This window comes from Lithobates pipiens, unplaced genomic scaffold (genome assembly GCF_037356315.1).
Source record: "Lithobates pipiens isolate NorthernLeopardFrog02 unplaced genomic scaffold, aLitPip1_a1.2 Scaffold_10, whole genome shotgun sequence".
In the NCBI taxonomy this organism is placed as follows: domain Eukaryota; kingdom Metazoa; phylum Chordata; class Amphibia; order Anura; family Ranidae; genus Lithobates; species Lithobates pipiens.
Genome location: NW_027507686.1, coordinates 6,410,862 through 6,431,095, shown reverse-complemented (window position 1 = coordinate 6,431,095; position 20,234 = coordinate 6,410,862). Strand labels below are relative to the sequence as shown.

The following is a 20,234-nucleotide window of genomic DNA, read 5'->3' as shown; positions in this document are numbered from 1 at the left end:
TGATGGGCGCTGGTAGGCTGCATTGATGGGCGCTGGTAGGCTCCATTGATGGGCTGGTAGGCTGCATTGATGGGCACTGGTAGGCTGCATTGATGGTTGCTGGTAGGCTGTATTGATGGTTGCTGGTAGGCTGTATTGATGGTTGCTGGTAGGCTGCATTTATGGGCACTGGTAGGCCGCATTGATGGGCGCTGGTAGGCTGCATTTGATGGGCGCCGGTAGGCTGCATTTGATGGGTGCTGGTAGGCTGCATTGATGGGCGCTGGTAGGCTGCATTTGATGGGTGCTGGTAGGCTGCATTTGATGGGCACTGGTAGGCTGCATTTGATGGGTGCTGGTAGGCTGCATTGATGGGCGTTGGTAGGCTGCATTTGATGGGTGCTGGTAGGTTGCATTGATGGGCGCTGGTGGGCTGCATTTTTTTGGGGAGCGCTGGTGGGCTGCATTTGATGGGTGCTGGTAAGCTGCATTTGATGGGTGGGCAGGGAAAAGGGGGTGGCAAAATTATGTTTTCCCCTAGGGTGTCAAAAATCCTTGCACCAGCCAAGGGTCTAATATGCTTCATTTTTGGCAAACAAACTCAGAATCTACCCCATTCCCTGATACTGACCCCCCCCCCCCCCTATTGACCCCTTCCTGCCTTTGGAAGTACCGAGATGAGGTCACCTGGAGCCCAGGGCGAACATGGTAAATTGAACCACCACCAGATGCACTAATCTGCCCCCAATCATAAATTCCCTCCTTCCCAGCACAAATCTTTGCCTCCCCATTTCCCCAGCTAAAATCCTCTCGCCCCATATGCCCAAGCCTATGCCCAAGGACAAATTCCCCCCCCCGCCCCGCAAGGCGTAAAACACCTAAAATTACCTCTCTGAACACAATTGCTCTCCCCCCAGCACAAATTTCCCTCCCCCCAATTAACCATTCTGGCACAAATCTCTCCCTCCCAAGGTTTCCCTCCTAGCAAGAATACCCCCCAATCATCTATAATAGCACAAATCCCCCCCAATAAAGAACGTTTCCCCTCCTAGCACAAATCCCCCCCCCCCCCCCAACAATATCAAATTTTCTAGCACAAAACCCCCAAATCCCCCCCCCCAGCACAAAGACCCCAAATCACCACTACAAATCACCACTGCACCCCCTGCTGCCTCCCAACACAAATCTCCTCTCCCCAATCTCCTCGTGGTGCCCCCCCCCCCACCACTAGGGTTGCAACATCATCCCTTTAATCCAGAATATACATTAATTAAACAGGTTCTGTGGCTAATTAAGGTGGTAATTAAATTCAACTGGTTCCTTATCTAAATCAGCTTCAGAACCTGTGTAATTCATATGTGTCCTGGATTAAAGGGATGACGTGGCAACCCTACTCACCACACATGACACCACAGTGCCTAGAGCAGCCATCCCTTGTCTCCTCAGACCTGCCTTTGGGTATGAGGGAGCATTAAAGTCTTCTCTCCTTCATCCAAGGATGAGGTGCTCTGCTTACAGGTGTTACCCGCGGCAAGTGATATGGACACCCCCAACAGAATCTTGGTCTGGAGCAGAGTTTCTCAACCAGGGTTCTGTGGAAATCTAGGGTTCCTCCAGAGGTTACTAGGGGTTCCCTGAGAAATGACCAATGTTTAGCCTCTCAGATAAGTTCTCACTAACACCATTGTTCTTTTTAGCTATCTGTAAGGAGGTAATTCTTCCCAATAACCACAAGTGTAAGGACCATTCTTCCCACTGACCACAAGTGTAAGGACCATTCTTCCCAATGACCACAAGTGTAAGGACCATTCTTCCCAATGACCACAAGTGTAAGGACCAGTCTTCCCATTGACCACAAGTGTAAGGACCATTCTTCCCAATGACCATCATACTAAAGCGGCCTTTCTCAACCTTTTCAACACAGAGGAACCCTTGAAATAGTTCTCCGGTCTCGGGGGAACCCCCTGCTAAAAATTTGAAATCTACAACTCATGATACATTAGTGTGATGGTCAGTGGGAAGAATGGTCCTTACACTTGTGGTCATTGGGAAGAATGGTCCTTACACTTGTGTTCATTGGGAAGAATGGTCCTTACACTTGTGGTCATTGGGAAGAATGGTCCTTACACTTGTGGTCAGTGGGAAGAATGGTCCTTACACTTGTGGTCAGTGGGAAGAATGGTCCTCACACTTGTGGTCATTGGGAAGAATGGTCCTTACACTTGTGGTCATTGGGAAGAATGGTCCTCACACTTGTGGTCATTGGGAAGAATGGTCCTCACACTTGTGGTCATTGGGAAGAATGGTCCTCACACTTGTGGTCATTAGGAAGAATGGTCCTCACACTTGTGGTCATTGGGAAGAATAGTCCTCACACTTGTGGTCATTGGGAAGAATGGTCCTTATACTTGTGGCCATTGGGAAGAATGGTCCTTACACTTGTGACCATTGGGAAGAATGGTCCTTACACTTGTGGTCAGTGGGAAGAATGGTCCTCACACTTGTGGTCATTGGGAAGAATGGTCCTTACACTTGTGGTCATTGGGAAGAATGGTCCTCACACTTGTGGTCATTGGGAAGAATGGTCCTTACACTTGTGGTCATTGGGAAGAATGGTCCTTACACTTGTGGCCATTGGGAAGAATGGTCCTCACACTTGTGGCCATTGGGAAGAATTACCTCATTACAGATAGCTAAAAGATCAATGGTGTGAGTGGGAATTTATCTGAGAGGGAGAAATTGACCAATGCTGAAGGAACCCCTAGCAACCTTTTGGAGGAACCCTGGTTGAGAATCACTGTAGTAATGTATCACGAGTTGTAGATATAGTGATTTTTAGCAGGGGTTCCCTGAGCCTGCAAAGTTATTTCAGGGGTTCCTCTGTGTTGAAAAGGTTGACAAGGTCTGGAGTCTGGTCTTTACCAGTTCTTCTGATGTTGGAAATGGGCAAGGGTCCCTAGTAGCCCCTGGACTCCTTTTATTGCAACCTAACGCCAGGTTTGCCCCCACCAGGGGGACACAGGAGCAGGGCAGTGTTACAATGCAGAGACAAGAGACCAAAGTGTCGTCGGGATCAAGTGATGGGTCTTGGCAGGCAGTGAGCAGAGAGTAGTCCTCTTTTGGTCAGGGGACTTGGCAAGTATTATTTCAATGGTGGAGAAGGAGGTTTTGGAAGGTCATAAGCTCAATAATAAAATGCAATGCCAAGCTGCGGTTTCCAAAGCGAGCAAAGTCCTTTCTTGTATTAGGAGAGGTATGGACTCCAGAGAGAGAGAGATATCATCTGTACAAATCATTAGTAAGACCTCATCTGGAATATGCAGTTCAGTTTTGGGCTCCAGTTCTCAAAAAGGATATCGGGGAACTGGAGAAAGGGCAGAGAAGGGCAACCAAACTGATAAGAGGCTTGGAGGAGCTCAGCTAAGATTAGAGGAACTGAATTTATTCTCTCTGGAGAAGAAGAGATTAAGGGGCCATGTATAAATACATAAGGAGGGATATGATCTCCATGTATAAATACATAAGGGAGGATATGATCTCCATGTATAAATACATAAGGGGGATATGATCTCCATGTATAAATACATAAGGGAGGATATGATCTCCATGTATAAATATATAAGGGGTCCATATAGTGAACTTGGTGTTGAGTTATTCACTTTAAGGTCTTCACAGAGGACAAGAGGGCGCTCTTTACGTCTAGAGGAAAAGAGATTTAATCTCCAAATACGGAAAGGTTTCTTCACAGTAAGAGCTGTGAAAATGTGGAAAAGACTCCCTCCAGAGGTGGTTCTGGCCGGTTCAGTAGATTGTTTAAAAAAAGGCCTGGATTCTTCCCTAAATGTATATAATATAACTAGGTACTAATATTTATAGGTAAAGTGGATCCAAGGAAAATCCGATTACCTTGCGGGGGGTCAGGAACAAATTTTTTCTCCCTGCTGGAGCAGATCGGTTCATGTTTTGCTGGGGTTTTTGTCTTCCTCTGGATCAACTGTGGGAATGGGATTGTATGATTTTTTATTTTTTTATTTCCCCTTTTATTGGTTGAACTAGTTGGTGTCTTTTTTCAACCAGACTAACTATGTAATTTCAGGGAACTCTGGAAGTCCTGGCAGGGAAGAGTGATTCCATTGGAAGTCCTGGCAGGAATTCTGTGAGTACCAATGAAAGCACTGGCAGAGATTCTACGAGTGTCATTGTAAATACTGGCAGAGATTCTATAAGTCCTGGCAGGCATTCTGCAAGTACCATTGGAGGTACTGGCAGAGATTCGTGAAGTCCTGGCAGGAATTCTGTGAGTACCATTGGAAGTCCTGGAAAAAGGTTCTAGAAGTCCTGGCAGAGATTCTGGGAGTACCACTGAAAGTACTGGTGGAGATTCTACGAGTATCATTGGAAATACTGGTAGAGATTCTGGAAGTCCTGGCAGGAATTCTCCAAGTACCTTTGGAAGTACTGGCAGAGATTCTGGAAGTCCTGGCACTAATTCTGTGAGTACCATTGCAAGTCCTGGAAAAAGGTTCTAGAAGTCCTGGCAGAGATTCTGGGAGTACCACTGAAAGTATTGGTGGAGATTATACGAATATCATTGGAAATACTGGTAGAGATTCTGGAAGTCCTGGCAGGAATTCTGAGAGTAACATTAGAATTTCTGGAAAAAGGTTCTAAAAGTCCTGACAGAGATTCTGAGAGTACCACTGAAAGTACTGGCGGAGGTTCTACGAGTGTCATTGGAAATACTGGCAGAGATTCTGGAAGTCCTGGCAGGAATTCTGTGAGTAACATTAGAATTTCTGGAAAAAGGTTCTAGAAGTCCTGACAGAGATTCTGAGAGTACCACTGAAAGTACTGGCGGAGGTTCTACGAGTGTCATCGGAAATATTGGCAGAGATTCTGGAAGTCCTGACAGGAATTCTGTGAGCACCACTGGAAGTACTGGCAGAGATTCTGGGTGTACTACTGAAAGTACTGGCGGAGATTCTACGCGTGTCATTGGAAATACTGGCAGAGATTCTGGAAGTCCTGGCAGGAATTCTCCAAGTACCTTTGGAAGTACTGGCAGAGATTCTGGAAGTCCTGGCAGGAATTCTGTGAGTACCATCGGAAGTCCTGGAAAAAGGTTCTAGAAGTCCTGGCAGAGATTCTGGGAGTATCACTGAAAGTACTGGCGGAGATTCTACGAGTGTCATTGGAAATACTGGTAGAGATTCTGGAAGTCCTGGTAGGAATTCTCCAAGTACCTTTGGAAGTACTGGCAGAGATTCTGGAAGTCCTGGCAGGAATTCTGTGAGTACCATCGGAAGTCCTGGAAAAAGGTTCTAGAAGTCCTGGCAGAGATTCTGGGAGTATCACTGAAAGTACTGGCGGAGATTCTACTAGTGTCATTGGAAATACTGGCAGAGATTCTGGAAGTCCTGGCAGGCATTCTGCAAATACCATTGGAAGTACTGCCAGAGATTCTGGAAGTCCTGGCAGGAATTCTGTGAGTAACATTAGAATTCCTGGAAAAAGGTTCTAGAAGTCCTGACAGAGATTCTGAGAGTACCACTGAAAGTACTGGCGGAGGTTCTACGAGTGTCATCGGAAATATTGGCAGAGATTCTGGAAGTCCTGGCAGGAATTCTGTGAGCACCACTGGAAGTACTGGCAGAGATTCTGGGAGTACCACTGAAAGTACTGGCGGAGATTCTACGCGTGTCATTGGAAATACTGGCAGAGATTCTGGAAGTCCTGGCAGGAATTCTCCAAGTACCTTTGGAGGTACTGGCAGAGATTCTGGAAGTCCTGGCAGGAATTCTGTGAGTACCATCGGAAGTCCTGGAAAAAGGTTCTAGAAGTCCTGGCAGAGATTCTGGGAGTATCACTGAAAGTACTGGCGGAGATTCTACTAGTGTCATTGGAAATACTGGCAGAGATTCTGGAAGTCCTGGCAGGAATTCTGCAAATACCATTGGAAGTACTGCCAGAGATTCTGGAAGTCCTGGCAGGAATTCTGTGAGTAACATTAGAATTCCTGGAAAAAGGTTCTAGAAGTCCTGACAGAGATTCTGAGAGTACCACTGAAAGTACTGGCGGAGGTTCTACGAGTGTCATCGGAAATATTGGCAGAGATTCTGGAAGTCCTGGCAGGAATTCTGTGAGCACCACTGGAAGTACTGGCAGAGATTCTGGGAGTACCACTGAAAGTACTGGCGGAGATTCTACGCGTGTCATTGGAAATACTGGCAGAGATTCTGGAAGTCCTGGCAGGAATTCTCCAAGTACCTTTGGAGGTACTGGCAGAGATTCTGGAAGTCCTGGCAGGAATTCTGTGAGTATCATCGGAAGTCCTGGAAAAAGGTTCTAGAAGTCCTGGCAGAGATTCTGGGAGTACCACTGAAAGTACTGGCGGAGATTCTATGAGTGTCATTGGAAATACTGGTAGAGATTCTGGAAGTCCTGGCAGGAATGCTCCAAGTACCTTTGGAAGTACTGGCAGAGATTCTGGAAGTCCTGGCAGGAATTCTGTGAGCACCACTGGAAGTACTGGCAGAGATTCTGGGTGTATGATTGAAAGTACTGGTGGAGATTCTATGAGTGTCATTGGAAATATCTGACAGAGATTCTGGAAGTCCTGGCAGGGATTCTGCAAGTCCTGGCAGGAATTCTGTGAGCACCACTGGAAGTACTGGCAGAGATTCTGGGTGTAGGACTGAAAGTACTGGCGGAGATTCTATGAGTGTCATTGGAAATACTGGCAGAGATTCTGGAAGTCCTGGCAGGGATTCTGCAAGTACCATTGGAAGTCCTGGAAAAGGGTTCTAGAAGTCCTGTCGGAGATTCTGGCAGTGCCATTGAAGGCAGGGATTTAACAGCAGAAGACGAGCAGCAATGATGTCCCAGCAATGATGAGCTCATCTGCTGCCGGGTTTGGAGAGAGAGTGCTCTGTGCATGTGCGGCGGGCTTGCTCCAGCTGCATTTTAAACTACTTGTGAAGCAGGAAGGCATGGCTTGCTCTTGCAATGCTCGGAGCGAGGGCCTAATGCTTCCCATATGCAAGGACATAGGAATGTGTACATGGGGAATATTTTGGACAGGTTTCATGTGTTACAAAAAAGGCCAACCGGTGTGGCATTAAACGGCAAACCGTCATAAAGGTTTATAAAATAGATTTGGAAGTTCGAATATTTATTTTTCCATTCGGTGTCGAAGCGTCAAACGGACGATGGAGGCGCAGTGGCGGGACGCTCGGTATTTGCCTCGCGCGTCTCAGGAACAGCGGACATTTTCAGGAACGGACGCACTTGGCGGCGTGCAATTAGGCGATGTGCTGGTTCAGGAATACTTCGCACGTCTTCAGTCATTATGAAGCAATACAGAGTGTGCAAGTTTCAGCTTGTTAAGCAGATTAAAGACTTTTTTTTTTTTTTTTTTCCTGCGCGGTGAACTTCACGTGCGCTTCTATTTTCTGACCGCATGTTCTGCCGAGCGCCGTGTAAAAAAATAAAATAAAAAATTAAATAAAGGAGAGCTGAGGTCACCCTGACCTCCCACCAAACTATTCATTTCAATGAGGATTACGTTTTAGCGAGAAGGAGCCTTCAAGTATTTATCACCGGCGGAATCTTCCAAAAAGGGTTTAGACAAATGCAAATACAATTCTTCCGTTTTCAGGCCGGACGCCCGTTTCTGCCGCGCTGGATTTATTGCCATGTGCAGTCTGGGGGAAAGTTTGATTCATCCCGTTACACTGCGACCTCCGTCGTGACCGGACCGCTCGACATAATCACAATGCAATTATAGAAGACTCTGTACAGTCCATAGAACACTGCCTGCCGATATGACCGGCTAATGGGCATCCGCACAATGAGAGTTTATCACACTCTGTACAGATACTGAATACCAGACCCGTGCCATGACCCAACACTCCCATATTGTCTTTGTAAAACTCTGTTATGTACTTTACCCGTTGTCTCCAAACTGCGGCCCTTGGCTTGCCTTTATCTGGCCCTTGAGGCATTATTCCTGCCATTGTCACCAACAATGGGACATAATTCCTGCCACTGACACCAACAATGGGGCCTAATACCTGCCACTGTCACCAACAATGGGACATAATTCCTGCCACTGACACCAACAATGGGGCCTAATACCTGCCACTGTCACCAACAATGGGGCATAATTCCTGGTACTGTCACCAACAATAGGGCATAATTGTTGCCACTGTCACCAACAATGGGGCATAATTCCTGCCACTGACACCAACAATGGGACATAATTCCTGCCACTGTCACCAACAATGGGGCATAAATCCTTGCACTGTCACCTACAATATGGCATAATTCCTGGCACTGTCACCAACAATGGGGCATAATTCTTGCCACTGTCACCAGCAATCGGGCATAATTCCTGCCACTGACACTAACAATGGGACATAATTCCTGCCACTGTCACCAACAATGGGGCATAAATCCTTGCACTGTCACCTACAATATGGCATAATTCCTGCCACTGACACCAGTGATAGGGCATAATTCCTGCCACTGTCACCAGCAATCGGGCATAATTCCTGCCACTGTCACCAACAATGGGACATAATTCCTGGCACTGTAACCAACAATGGGGCATAATTCCTGCCACTGTCACCAACAATGGGACATAATTCCTGGCACTGTCACCAACAATGGGGCATAATTCCTGCCACTGACACCAACAATGGGGCATAATTCCTGCCACTGACACCAACAATGGGGCATAATTCCTGCCACTGACACCAACAATGGGGCATAATTCCTGCCACTGACACCAACAATGGGGCATAATTCCTGCCACTGACACCAACAATAGGGCATAATTCCTGCCATTGACACCAGAGATAGGGCATAATTCCTGCCACTGTCACCAACAATGGGACATAATTTCTGGCACTGTAACCAACAATGGGGCATAATTCCTGCCACTGTCATTAACAATGGGGCATAATTCCTGGCACTGTCACCAACAATGGGGCATAATTCCTGCCACTGACACCAACAATGGGGCATAATTCCTGCCACTGACACCAACAATGGGGCACTATTCCTCCTATTGACACCAATAATGGGATACTATTCCTTCCACTAACACCAATGATGGGACACTATTACTTCCACTAACACCAATGATGGGGCATAATTCCTGCCACTGACACCAACAATGGGGCGCTATTCCTCCTACAGATACCAGCTATTTCTCCCCCTAATACCAAAGACCGGGCTTTTTTTACTTCAGCTGGGCACAGCCTGGCCCCCCCTAAAGTCTGAAGGATCATAAATTGGCCCTTTCTTTAGAAAGTTTGGAGACCCCTGCTCTATAGAATACCTGGAACATAACAACTCCAACATGGCTCGAGCACTAGACGTGATCATAATGCAATCATTTCGTACGCTATAAAGTCTCCAAACTTTGTAAACAATGGGCCAGTATATTGTCCTTCAGACTATGGGGGGGGGACTATGGCCAGCGGGAGTGAAAAAAAATTTCCTGGCATCGGTGGGCGTAAACAACGCCACATTTTGTTTTGGGGGAGGAATAGCGCCCCCATCATTGGGAGGTTTGGAAGTTTGAAGAACGCGGCTCAAACCTCTCATAAATTCAGTGCCTAGTGTGGGCTGGAGCGACAGGGGGTGTGTGTGTGTATCAGGTCCGTCTGCTGCCCCCGACCGATGGAGCACCAACCACCACTGGTTTATAGTGAGGGATGGGGGATTCAAAAGCCCCCTTTATTGGACCTTCTAAGGCAATTGACCTAGGTTCAAAGGCAAGGCATTAGGGTTACTATGGTGCATTTCAGCCAGGGGTGGACTGACAACTCATGGGGCCCCCGGGCAATCCGAGATGATGGGGCCACACAGTATACACACACAGTATACAATCACACAGTATACACAGACATGTTTCCATTGGCTGAGAAGGTACTGGAGAGGTGGGGCAGTTATAATCTCCGGAAAAGGATGTCGGTAAGGGACATTTCAGAGACATGTAAAAAAAACACAGACTTGTACATACTGTCAGGGGCGTAACTATAGGGGGTGCAGCAGTTGCGACCGCAACCGGGCCCTGTGATGCAGGGGGCCCATGCAGCCCCCCTCTACATATGGCCGGCAGCAGCATAGGCAGCTAGGGGTACCAGTGCACCATGCACACGGGTGGCTGGAGGTGGAGGGTGACTAGCAGAGCTCCATGCTCGACTATCGCACTGGCTGCTCTTTAGTTGTGCATTCCCCGCATGACCTGTGTCCTCAGCCGGCTCCTCAGAGTACCCCTCTCCTGCTCCATGCATTGCCGCTCAGTCCGATGTCTGTTCTCCCCAGCCAGACAGGGACAGTCCCCCAATGGGGCACCTAAAAATAAAAAAATAAAATAATTAAAAAAAACTACTGATACCAGTGGTGGAACTACAGGGCTCACAAAGGTCATACCTGTGACCACGCCCTGGAGTTCCACCGCCGGACTCGGAGGGAAGGGCCCTGGCTGGGGTTCAGGGGGGCCCTTCATGGTTTCTTGCATCGGGGCCCTGAAGGTTCTAGTTACGCCACTGCATACTGTCCCTGGTTTTACTGAGGCTGGCAACCCTGATGGGGCCCCCTAGTGGCTCAGGGCCCTCGGGCAGTGCCCGAGAGCCTGAATGGTCAGCCCGCCCCTGATTTCAGCATTACTTTTCCATGAACATCGAACACATAGTATTCACTGCAAACCCAAACTTGATCCCCGGTAATTGACTGTTGAATTTATTCTCCTTTTTTCCCAGGTCTTAATCCCATCCCTGGATTTGCAGCTTACGCTGCATCCAAAGCTGCTGTGACCATGTTTTGTGCTGTAATGCGTCAAGACCTCTTCAAGTGGGGGGTGAAGGTATCATCTATCCATCCAAGCGGCTTCAAAACAAGTAAGTCTAGAGGACATTTCTGGTATCCGTATAATGGGCATCCTTTTGTAGCATTTTATTTTGTTCATATTTGGGAAAAGCTGGGAGGTGCAGTCTTTCTCCACTGCAGGTAGCGCTCTTCCGCAGTGGCACTGTTGTTGGAGAGGCAGTCGAGAGGAACAGGGTTCCTTGGTCACTGGGGAAGATATCCTATTGCAGGGATATGCAATTAGCGGAGCTCCAGCTGTTGCAGAACTACAAGTCCCATGAGGCATAGAAAGGCTCTGACAGCCACAAGCATGACACCCAGACACAGAGGCATGATGGGACTTGTAGTTTTGCAAAAACTGGAGGTCCGCTAATTGCATATCCCTGTTCTATTGGATGCTGCTGCCCCATGTGACTTTGGTGGCAATCTTGGGTCAGGCAGAGCCTATTTAAGACTCTAGCTCCTGGTTTGGAGAGTGGGCAGTGTAGGGGAAGGTACCCCACCTGTTATGGACAGTACTAGCAGTAGGAAAAGGACCCTAACAGGGAGGGAAAGCGTAGGGTCTGCAACTCCTAGACATTTTTGTGATTGGGCATTAGACAGCCAGGCCGCATCCTTCTTTACGGGCGCTATCAGTCCAGCTGACTATCGCTCTATTCACCTTGCTGGATACCGTGAGTGGGCGGTCATCCCTCTATTGCCCCTGACCGTGTGGATTATTGGCGCCGCACCAGACTGCACCCCACCTACAATCCAATGAGTAAGGAGCTTTTAGCCCTTGTACACACGGTCGGAGATTCCGTCGGAATGTGTCCGATCGGAGAGTTTTGTCGGATATTCCGACTGTGTGTGGTCTGCATCGGACTGTTTCTGTTGGAATATCCGACGGACCAAATTTTCAAACTTGCCGGAAATATTTTCTGACGAAATGTTCGGATCGGATCATGTGTAGAGAATTCCGATCGGACAAAGTGCCACGCATGCTCAGATCAAATTCCTACATCAAAGCTATTGGCTACTAGCCTGAACGTAGTCCCATCGTAAATTACGTCATCACGTTCTGAAAGATCGGATTTTTCGACAACTTTGTCCGACCGTGTGTATGCAACAGTTTTGGACAAGATCCGACGGACAAAATCCGATGGATTTGGTTGTCGGAATCTCCGACCGTGTGTACAAGGGCATAGTGGTAGCCATTTTTTGCTTGAGGATCTATAACCTATACCCAATTGAAAATCTCAGGCCAAAATTAGCTACTGTTATTTATTTTTTTGACATTTTTAAACCTGGAAGCACTGACTTTTTTTTTTTGGGGGGGGGGGGGGGTGTTTTCAAGTAACGGAAAGGATGGCCATCATCACCCCCAACAACAGAGGCGGTGGGGGAAAGCTGTAAAAATTTGTATAAAGTGGTTTACACAAGTGCCTTGAATGGGCAAGGTGTCAGGGTCTCTTAGGTACAATTAGGGCAGCTTCTTGTATAGGCTCTTAAAGCGGAGGTCCACCCTAAAGTGGACCTTCCGCTCATTGGAACCCTCCCCTCCCCTCCGGCGCCACAATTGGCACCTTTCAGTGGGGAGGGGGGTGCGGGTACCTGTACAGTACAGGTATCTGCACCCACTTCCGGGATAGCTCTCTGCGGAAAGGGGCGTAGATCTACGCCCCTTTCCGAAAGTCCCCCGCTGCCTGCTGGCAAACACACAGATCCCAGAGGCAGCGGGTCCATCCTTATTGCGCAGCGCGACTCGCGCATGCGCAGTAGGGAACCGGGGAAATGAAGCCGAAAGGCTCCACTTCCTGATTCCCATACCCAAGATGGCGGCGGCAGCACCCGAGAGACGATCGAGAGATCGGCTTCGGGTGCCGACATTGCGCGGGCGCGCTGGGCGGGTAAGTGTCCTTACTTTAAAAGTCAGCAGCTTCAGTATTTGTAGCTGCTGGCTTTTAAAAACAAAAAAATGGCGGACTCCCGCTTTAATGATGTCTAAAAATAAGGAATCATTAAAAGTAATTATTGCATGGGTTGTGGTAGTCACAATGGATATTTATAAAGTATGACCATGTACTTACGGCATTGTGCTTGGATAATTAAGCTTTCCTGAAGAAGAATATGTTGGAAAGTTTACCTTCCTTTTTTTTTTTTTACTTAACATTGGAAAATTCCAAACTTAGTATGATGCCAGTTGGTCGTCTGATGGTCTATCCTGTTTTGCAGATATTTTTGGCTCTCGAGAGCATTGCTCAATCCAAGCACAGGACCTGCTGGAGAACCTCAAGCCAGATGTCAGAGATGACTACGGAGAAGACTACCTCAACACTCTGAAGGATCTGCACCATGAAATGTTGACAACTTCATCTTCCAACATCTCCCCCGTCTTGGAGGATGCTTACCACGCTCTCTTGGCCCAACGCCCATATTCCACCTACAACCCCGGAACCTTCGCCTACCTCATCCCTTTGATATTCCGTTGCTTCCCTCTTTGGTTTTATGATACCATTGCCAAACAAATGTTCCCCATCCACCGCGCTATCCTGCCTAGATCGCTAAGAACATTTCACAACAATTATAAAACTGACTAAATAGGCGGGGAATGGACATTTTTCAGACTGGAGCCAGCAAAACACAAAGGAAACCTCTAAAGACGTATATATTTTTGGATAATTTGATGCAATAAGAAGTGCCCCGACCTCCTTTTGAAAATGCCAGTTGCCTGGCTGTGCTCTGACTTCGCAAGCTGCAGACATCTGAGATTTAGAGAGTGCTGAAGCTTGACACAGCCAAGTGTTAGCTTTTTCAAAAGGAGGTCAGTAATGGCAGCCCCGCCACGTTTCTTTCATGCCTGATTTCCTTTAAGTGGCATGTCCACGCTCAATAGGTCGATCTAAAGTAATGTGGGTCTGGGTTAAATTCTCAGTCTTGCTGGTCAGGACTCTAAAGTTCTAGGATTCTATGCTTGGCTTTTGCTTCTGTGATCACAGGCCTAAGGAATTTCCTCCTGCATTGCTCTGCAGAACCCACTAGAACAGGGGTCTCCACACTTTTTAAACAAAGGGCCAGTTTACTGTCCTTCAGCATTTAGGGGGGGGGGGGGGGGCAGATAGTGGCCATTGGAAGTAGAAATTGTCCCGGCATCAGTAGGAGTAAACAATGCGTTTTTGGCATTAGGGGGAGGAATAGTGCCCCATAATTGGTGTCTGTATAAGGAATAGTGCCCCATTGTTGGTGTCAGTGGGAAGAACTGTGCCCCATTGTTGGTGTCAGTGAAAAGATTAGTGCCACGCTGCTGGTGTCAGTGGAAGGAATGGTGCCCCATTGTTGGTGTCAGTGTGAGGAATAATGCCCCATCCTTGGTGTTAGTTGGAGAAATAGTGGCCTATCCTTGGTGTCAGTGGGAGGAATAGTGCCCCATCATTGGTGTCAGTGGGAGGACTAGTGCCCCATCCTTGGTGTTAGTTGGAGAAATAGTGGCCTATCCTTGGTGTCAGTAGTAGGAATAGTGCCCCATCATTGGTGTCAGTGGGAGGAATAGTGCCCCATTCTTGGTGTTAGTTGGAGAAATAGTGGCCTATCCTTGGTGTCAGTGTGCGGAATAGTGCCCCATCATTGGTGTCAGTGGGAGGAATAGTGGGTTATTCCTTGGTGTCAGTGGGAGGAATAGTGGGCTATCTTTGGTGTCAGTGGGAGATATAGTGGGCTATCCTTGGTGTCAGTGGGAGGAATAGTGGCCTATCATTGGTGTCAGTGGGAGGAATTGTGCTCCATCCTTGGTGTCAGTGGGAGGAATAGTGCCCCATCATTGGTGTCAGTGGGAGGACTAGTGCCCCATCCTTGGTGTTAGTTGGAGAAATAGTGGCCTATCCTTGGTGTCAGTAGGAGGAATAGTGCCCCATCATTGGTGTCAGTGGGAGGAATAGTGCCCCATTCTTGGTGTTAGTTGGAGAAATAGTGCCCCATCATTGGTGTCAGTGGGAGGAATAGTGGCCTATCATTGGTGTCAGTGGGGGGAATTGTGCTCCATCCTTGGTGTCAGTGGGAGGAATAGTGGCCTATCATTGGTGTCAGTGGGAGGAATTGTGCTCCATCCTTAGTGTCAGTGGGAGGAATAGTGTCCCATCATTGGTGTCGATAGGAGTAATAGTGCCCCATTGTTGATGCCAGTAACAGGAATTATGCCTCGTTAGTGTCAATGGGAGAAATAGTGCCCCAAGGGCTGGATAAAGGCCTGCAAAGGGCTAGCCCCCCCCCCCCAGCTGCAGTTTGGAGACCACTGTACTAGAAGGCAGACGAAGATAGAATTTCTGTGTATTGTGCCCTGTAATGGACTCTCCACAGACATTAAAGGAGAAATCACTTAGGCCAAGAAGAGCAGTCCAAAAAAGGTTTCATTGGCATGTAAAGGTATGTGGGGGCATCTTAATGTTCTTGCAATAAGAAGATGAAAGCAAATTAATAAGATGAAATGCAGTGACAGGTTCACTTTAAAATACACCTGCCACCAACAAAACGTGAGCCATCTAACTCAGCTGGCTAATTGCAGTCACCCCCCTCAATATGCTTTGCCATTGCCTTATTACCCTCTGAAAGTGAGTCCTATGTACCCCGAAGCCCCCACAGGTGAGCCATGTCGGCAGATTCTGACTTGGAGGCCAGGGCACCGCGTGGGCACCTCCACCCATACAACATGCTTACAGAGTGATGTGCCCTTTGTATTCGGTGGAGGGGGAAGACCCCAGAGTCTTCTGTTGTCTTTCAAGTTTGATCTGCATACAGTGCTGGTTGGTTCCAAAGGAAGCTTGGACTCGCCTTCAGAGAACAAAATGGTAGAAGCGAGAAACATGTGGTGATGGCTAGCAAGTAATTATGGTAAAATAGCTTACAGAGAACCTGTCCTCGTGCTTTTCTCAGTGTTTTAACATGTTTACCAAATGGTTTTCAGTGCAAATACCTCAATGCCAGATTCTATCCCTGAATAGTTCTCATAAAATACATTCCACTACCTATTAGGAACTTGTCTCCAATGTCAGTGTCCCCAGCAGCCACGGATCAGCAATGTAGCAACTGGATTTTGGGCTTTGCATTTGTGTTGAATGTACATTAACAGCACCTTTACATTTGTTCCCTCTTTATAGTTACTGTATATATGCAACCACACAAACTGTGACTGGTAACAGAGAGGGGTCATTTATTGGATCCTGCCACTGATAAACAATATGCACTTCCTACACACCGCATGTGTGTTCAACACAGATAATGCTATAATCAGGGGACGTAGCTACAGGGGTCGCAGGGATCGTAATTGTGACCCGGCCTCATGCTCCAGGGGGCCCATGTGGCTTCCCTGTACACGTGGATAAAAAGGGCGGTGGGGATGGCATATAGAGGAGCCAATCCCCTCCATTTTCCTCCTGTAGCCACTGAAAGCCTGGCTTTCCTCCTCTCCATCCAACTGGCATTTATCAGCTGCAGGAGGAGAATGGAGGGGATTGGTTCCTCTATATGCCACCCCACCTATCCAGCTTTATCATCTTTCTGCTGCCCCCCCCATTCCCCTGTGTGCTCCCATGGCCCCCCCCCCCTCGTCCCTCCCCCAACAGCTTTTCTGGGTTCCCTCCTCCTCTCTCCCCCGGCTACTGTGGGGGATGTTTCAGGTTGGAGAGCAGGGAAGGGACCAGTAAATATGTTATTTACCAGCCTCTTCCTTTTCTGAATGGACAGAGTCAGTAATCAGTAATGATCACTGACTCCGTCCATTCATACCGTAGCTGAAGCATACAGTAGTAAACTGTGTTTACTATGCTTTGGTTTGTGAACGAACAGGAAGCTCCGTACAGAGGTATTCCTGTCCATTCATTCGTGCAGCTGAGGCTCCCAGATGGAGATGGAAGGCTGTGTCCTCAATCTCCTTTCCCTGTCTCAAAGGTGGAACATCATAGGTCTATTTAGCCCCCTGATATTTTACCAAAGCCTCCCAATGGAGCGCCTAAAAAAAAATTTTTGTAAAGAAAGTGTAATATAATGGTAAAAGATAATAAAAAAATGAAAAAAAAAAAACTGACACCAGTGGCGGAACTGCCAGGATTGCAATGGTCACCCTTACGGCCAGTATCTGCCATCGGATTTGGAGGGAAGGGCCCTTTATGGTTTCTTACACTAGGGCCCTGAAGGTTCCAGTTGCGCCTCTGGCTGCAATGATGGTAACAGAGGGCCAGAGCAGTGATAAGGTAAAAGTGGAGTGAGCAAGGGAACTGGAGCGATCGGACACACCGGGTAGTGTCAGTTTTAAGCTGTATAAAACCGTGGCTGTAGCGCAGAAAATGATTGAACTGTGTGCAAAGTGAAGGCATGGGGTGGGGAGTTACTTTTTTTTAAACTTCTCTCTGATGTGCTAAGCTGCTAACATTAGAGGCGGTGACAGGTTCTCTTCGAGGAAAAAGTGATGCTTCAAATTTTGAGCATCGTCTGAAGCCACCGTTGACCATTAATGGAACTCTCTGGTGGTGTTGAAAAAACCTCACATGGGCCCGGTCCGATTCTTTTTCTTCCCCTTATAAGGAAGGCTGATGAGTACCATGTATGCGCTACATAGTCATCTGCAGGGCCGGAACAAGGGGTGGGCGGGAGGGGCGGCTGAACTGGGTGCAATGGTGATTTGGACAAGCGTGTCACTACTGGGCATAGGATCCCATAAGCTTGGGGGGGGGGGGGGGGGGTACAGTTTGGCATCTTTGCCCTGGGCATGGGATGATCTTGCCCAAGCACTGGCCATGTGAGTATAAAGTTGGTTCTAACATAGGTGGGACTGATCCATAGTCGAGTATATCTCTGATTATCGGGATACTGTTGGGTTGGTTTCCTAAAGGCCAGTAGACTGTGCGCTCTGCAAGGGCTAATGCTCCAGAGCTTAGTAAATGAGGTAGAGCTTCACTTTGCAAAGTATACCCAATGTAGCACTCTATCCCCCGTAGGAGCTTCTGGTGAATGGTTCCCCTATTGCTGCACAGCCAGGCAACAAGTATTTTCCACTTTCATCTGGACATGGGAAGCAGTCCTTGAGCTTTTTTTGTTGTTTTATTAGGGGTGGTAACGTGGATGGGGTAAAGGGGTTATGGGATGCCCAACTTGAATGAAATGATAGATGGGGACAAAGCCTCTTAAAGGGGTTGTAAACCCTCGTGGTTTTTCACCTTAAGTCATTCTACGCCTTAGGGTCGGTTCACACAGGGGCGACCCGTGAGGCGATTTAGCCGCCTGACAAGTCGTGTCCCGCTCTATGCAATGGAACCGTTCTAATCGGAGCGACTCAAGTCGCTCCGACTTAGAAAAAGGTTCCTGTACGACTTTTGGGGCGACTTGCATTGACTTCTATACAGAAGTCATTTCACAAGCCGCCGCTAAAGTCGGATCCCGGTCGCCTGAGGCAGAGGTCGCGCTGCAAGTCGTGCTGCCTCAGTGTGAACGGGCTCTTAAGGTGAAAAACCTTCCCTCATGCTGCAACCCCCCCCCCCCCCCATTTTACTTACCTGAGCCCTGTCTTTTTGGCTCCATGGACGAGCACACCAGCTATGACTGGTGTCTCGTGTCCTGATTGGATAGATTGATAGCAGCGTAGTCATTGGCTCCCGCTGCTGTCAATCAAATCCAATGATCCGAGGGAGCTGGGCCGAGTCCTGCTTTCTGTGTCAATAGACGCAGAAGCGGGACACGGGAGCGTGGCCGCACAGGTGTCCCCTAGGAGAGCGCTTCTCCGACGGGGCACTCGAGAAGTAGAGGAGCCACCAGCTCCACTGAGGGACCCCAGAAGAGGAGGATTGGGGACACTGTGCAAAACCAACTGCACAGTGGAAATAAGTTTGACATGTTTGTTATTTAAATAATAATAAAAAAAAAACACAAGGGTTTAGTAACCCTTTAAGGACTAGGAACTCAGTCCCTTTTAGAAAATAGCACAGTGTGTTGTAAGCTTCACACAGGAGTATCTCCAACTCTTCTGTAGAAACTACTCCCAGCTCTACTGCCTGCAGAAACTATTAGCCCACCCAGATGCTTGTACGCCAGCTCCCCTGGCTGCTCCAAAGATCTCCCAGGCAAGGGCTAGGAAGGGTTAAGCACAGCGCTGTCCTTCTGAAAGTGTGTTCTGATGTTCTCACTCTGTCCTCCTTGCTCCCTGCTGCTCCATTCAAACCATGATGCTTTCATGATCCTTTCAAGCCAGCCCGAGCCCAGCCTGGAGGCAGAGCCCCCCCCCCCCCAAGACCCAGGGGTCCCTCCTAAGCCACCGCCAGACTCCTCAGCACTCCATCTTCCACTCGATCCCCATCTGGCTGGGCTCCTCCATATTTGAGGGGTGACCTAGCCGCCCTGTCAGAGAATTCTTCCTGGTACTCCAATCTTCCACTCCACCCCCTTCTGGCCTGGCTCCTCCATATATAAGGGCTGACCTAGCCACCCTGCAAGAGCATTCTTCCTGGGGATGGACCAAGTTCCCACAAGTATGCAGATCAGTCTTCCTGGCCTCCGCCCCCCACTAACTTCTAGAAGTTTCTCCAAACTTCCAGATCCAGGGGGAGGTACCAGAGAGGCCTGTCTCTGTGAGTCATCAAGCCTGACTTGCAGTAAACTCTGACCCAATTTCAGACTCACAAGCTAACCATGACATAACATAACATAAATTTACTACACCAATCACAAGCAAGAAAAATAAAAACAAAAAGCATTTTTCTTGCACGTGATTGGATGATGGAAGTCTGCAGAGCATCCTCCTCATTTACTAAGCTCTGGAGAGACTGCACTTGCAGTCTATTTGCCTTTAGGAAATCAACCCCTGCATGTCCACCAATCTATGGACAACCTCACTCCATGCTAGGGCAGATTCCCTTCCAAGAAACCTCTGAACGTCGAAGGCACAATCTAAAAACTTGAATATGAGCCATGATCAAGCACTTTAATTCATGTGTAAAATTCAGGGTTTTTTTTTGCTTTTCAGGTTTGACTCAAGCTGTAGGCAGATTTATCAGACCTACGTACCTTGTCATATGATTTAAATGATAATTTTTTCTAAGTCAGAGCTCTAAACAAAATGAATCCAAATAAAGATGATTTTCAATAGCCAAGGTCCCCGATTCAATGTTGTATGTATGCGTTCATTAGCAATGTAAGAAAGGTACCCATTTACACTAATGCCGCGTACACACGCGGGGACTGTTCGCCCAACTTTGTCCGTCAAACAGTTTCAGCAAACAGTCCGCTCAAAATTAGCATGGACGGACATGGCCACACACGACGAACGAACAGTTTGCTGAAACCGTGCGCGATGACGTGAACGGCACGTACGACGGGACGAAAAATACGACGTCCTATACACTGCATTATAACTTTCG

General features: G+C 48.0%; 1 protein-coding gene across 1 annotated transcript in view; it reads left to right on the top strand.

The window, feature by feature from the left end:
• Nucleotides 1-17,085, top strand: part of HSD17B2 (hydroxysteroid 17-beta dehydrogenase 2) — a 57,396-nt gene extending 40,311 nt beyond the window's left edge. Inside the window, exons 4-5 of the mRNA XM_077451248.1 lie at nucleotides 10,752-10,889; nucleotides 13,072-17,085. Coding sequence (XP_077307374.1) covers nucleotides 10,752-10,889; nucleotides 13,072-13,436 — 503 coding nt within the window. The 3' untranslated portion in view covers nucleotides 13,437-17,085. The remainder of the gene's footprint in view (nucleotides 1-10,751; nucleotides 10,890-13,071) is intronic.
• Nucleotides 17,086-20,234: the final 3,149 nt, after the last annotated feature.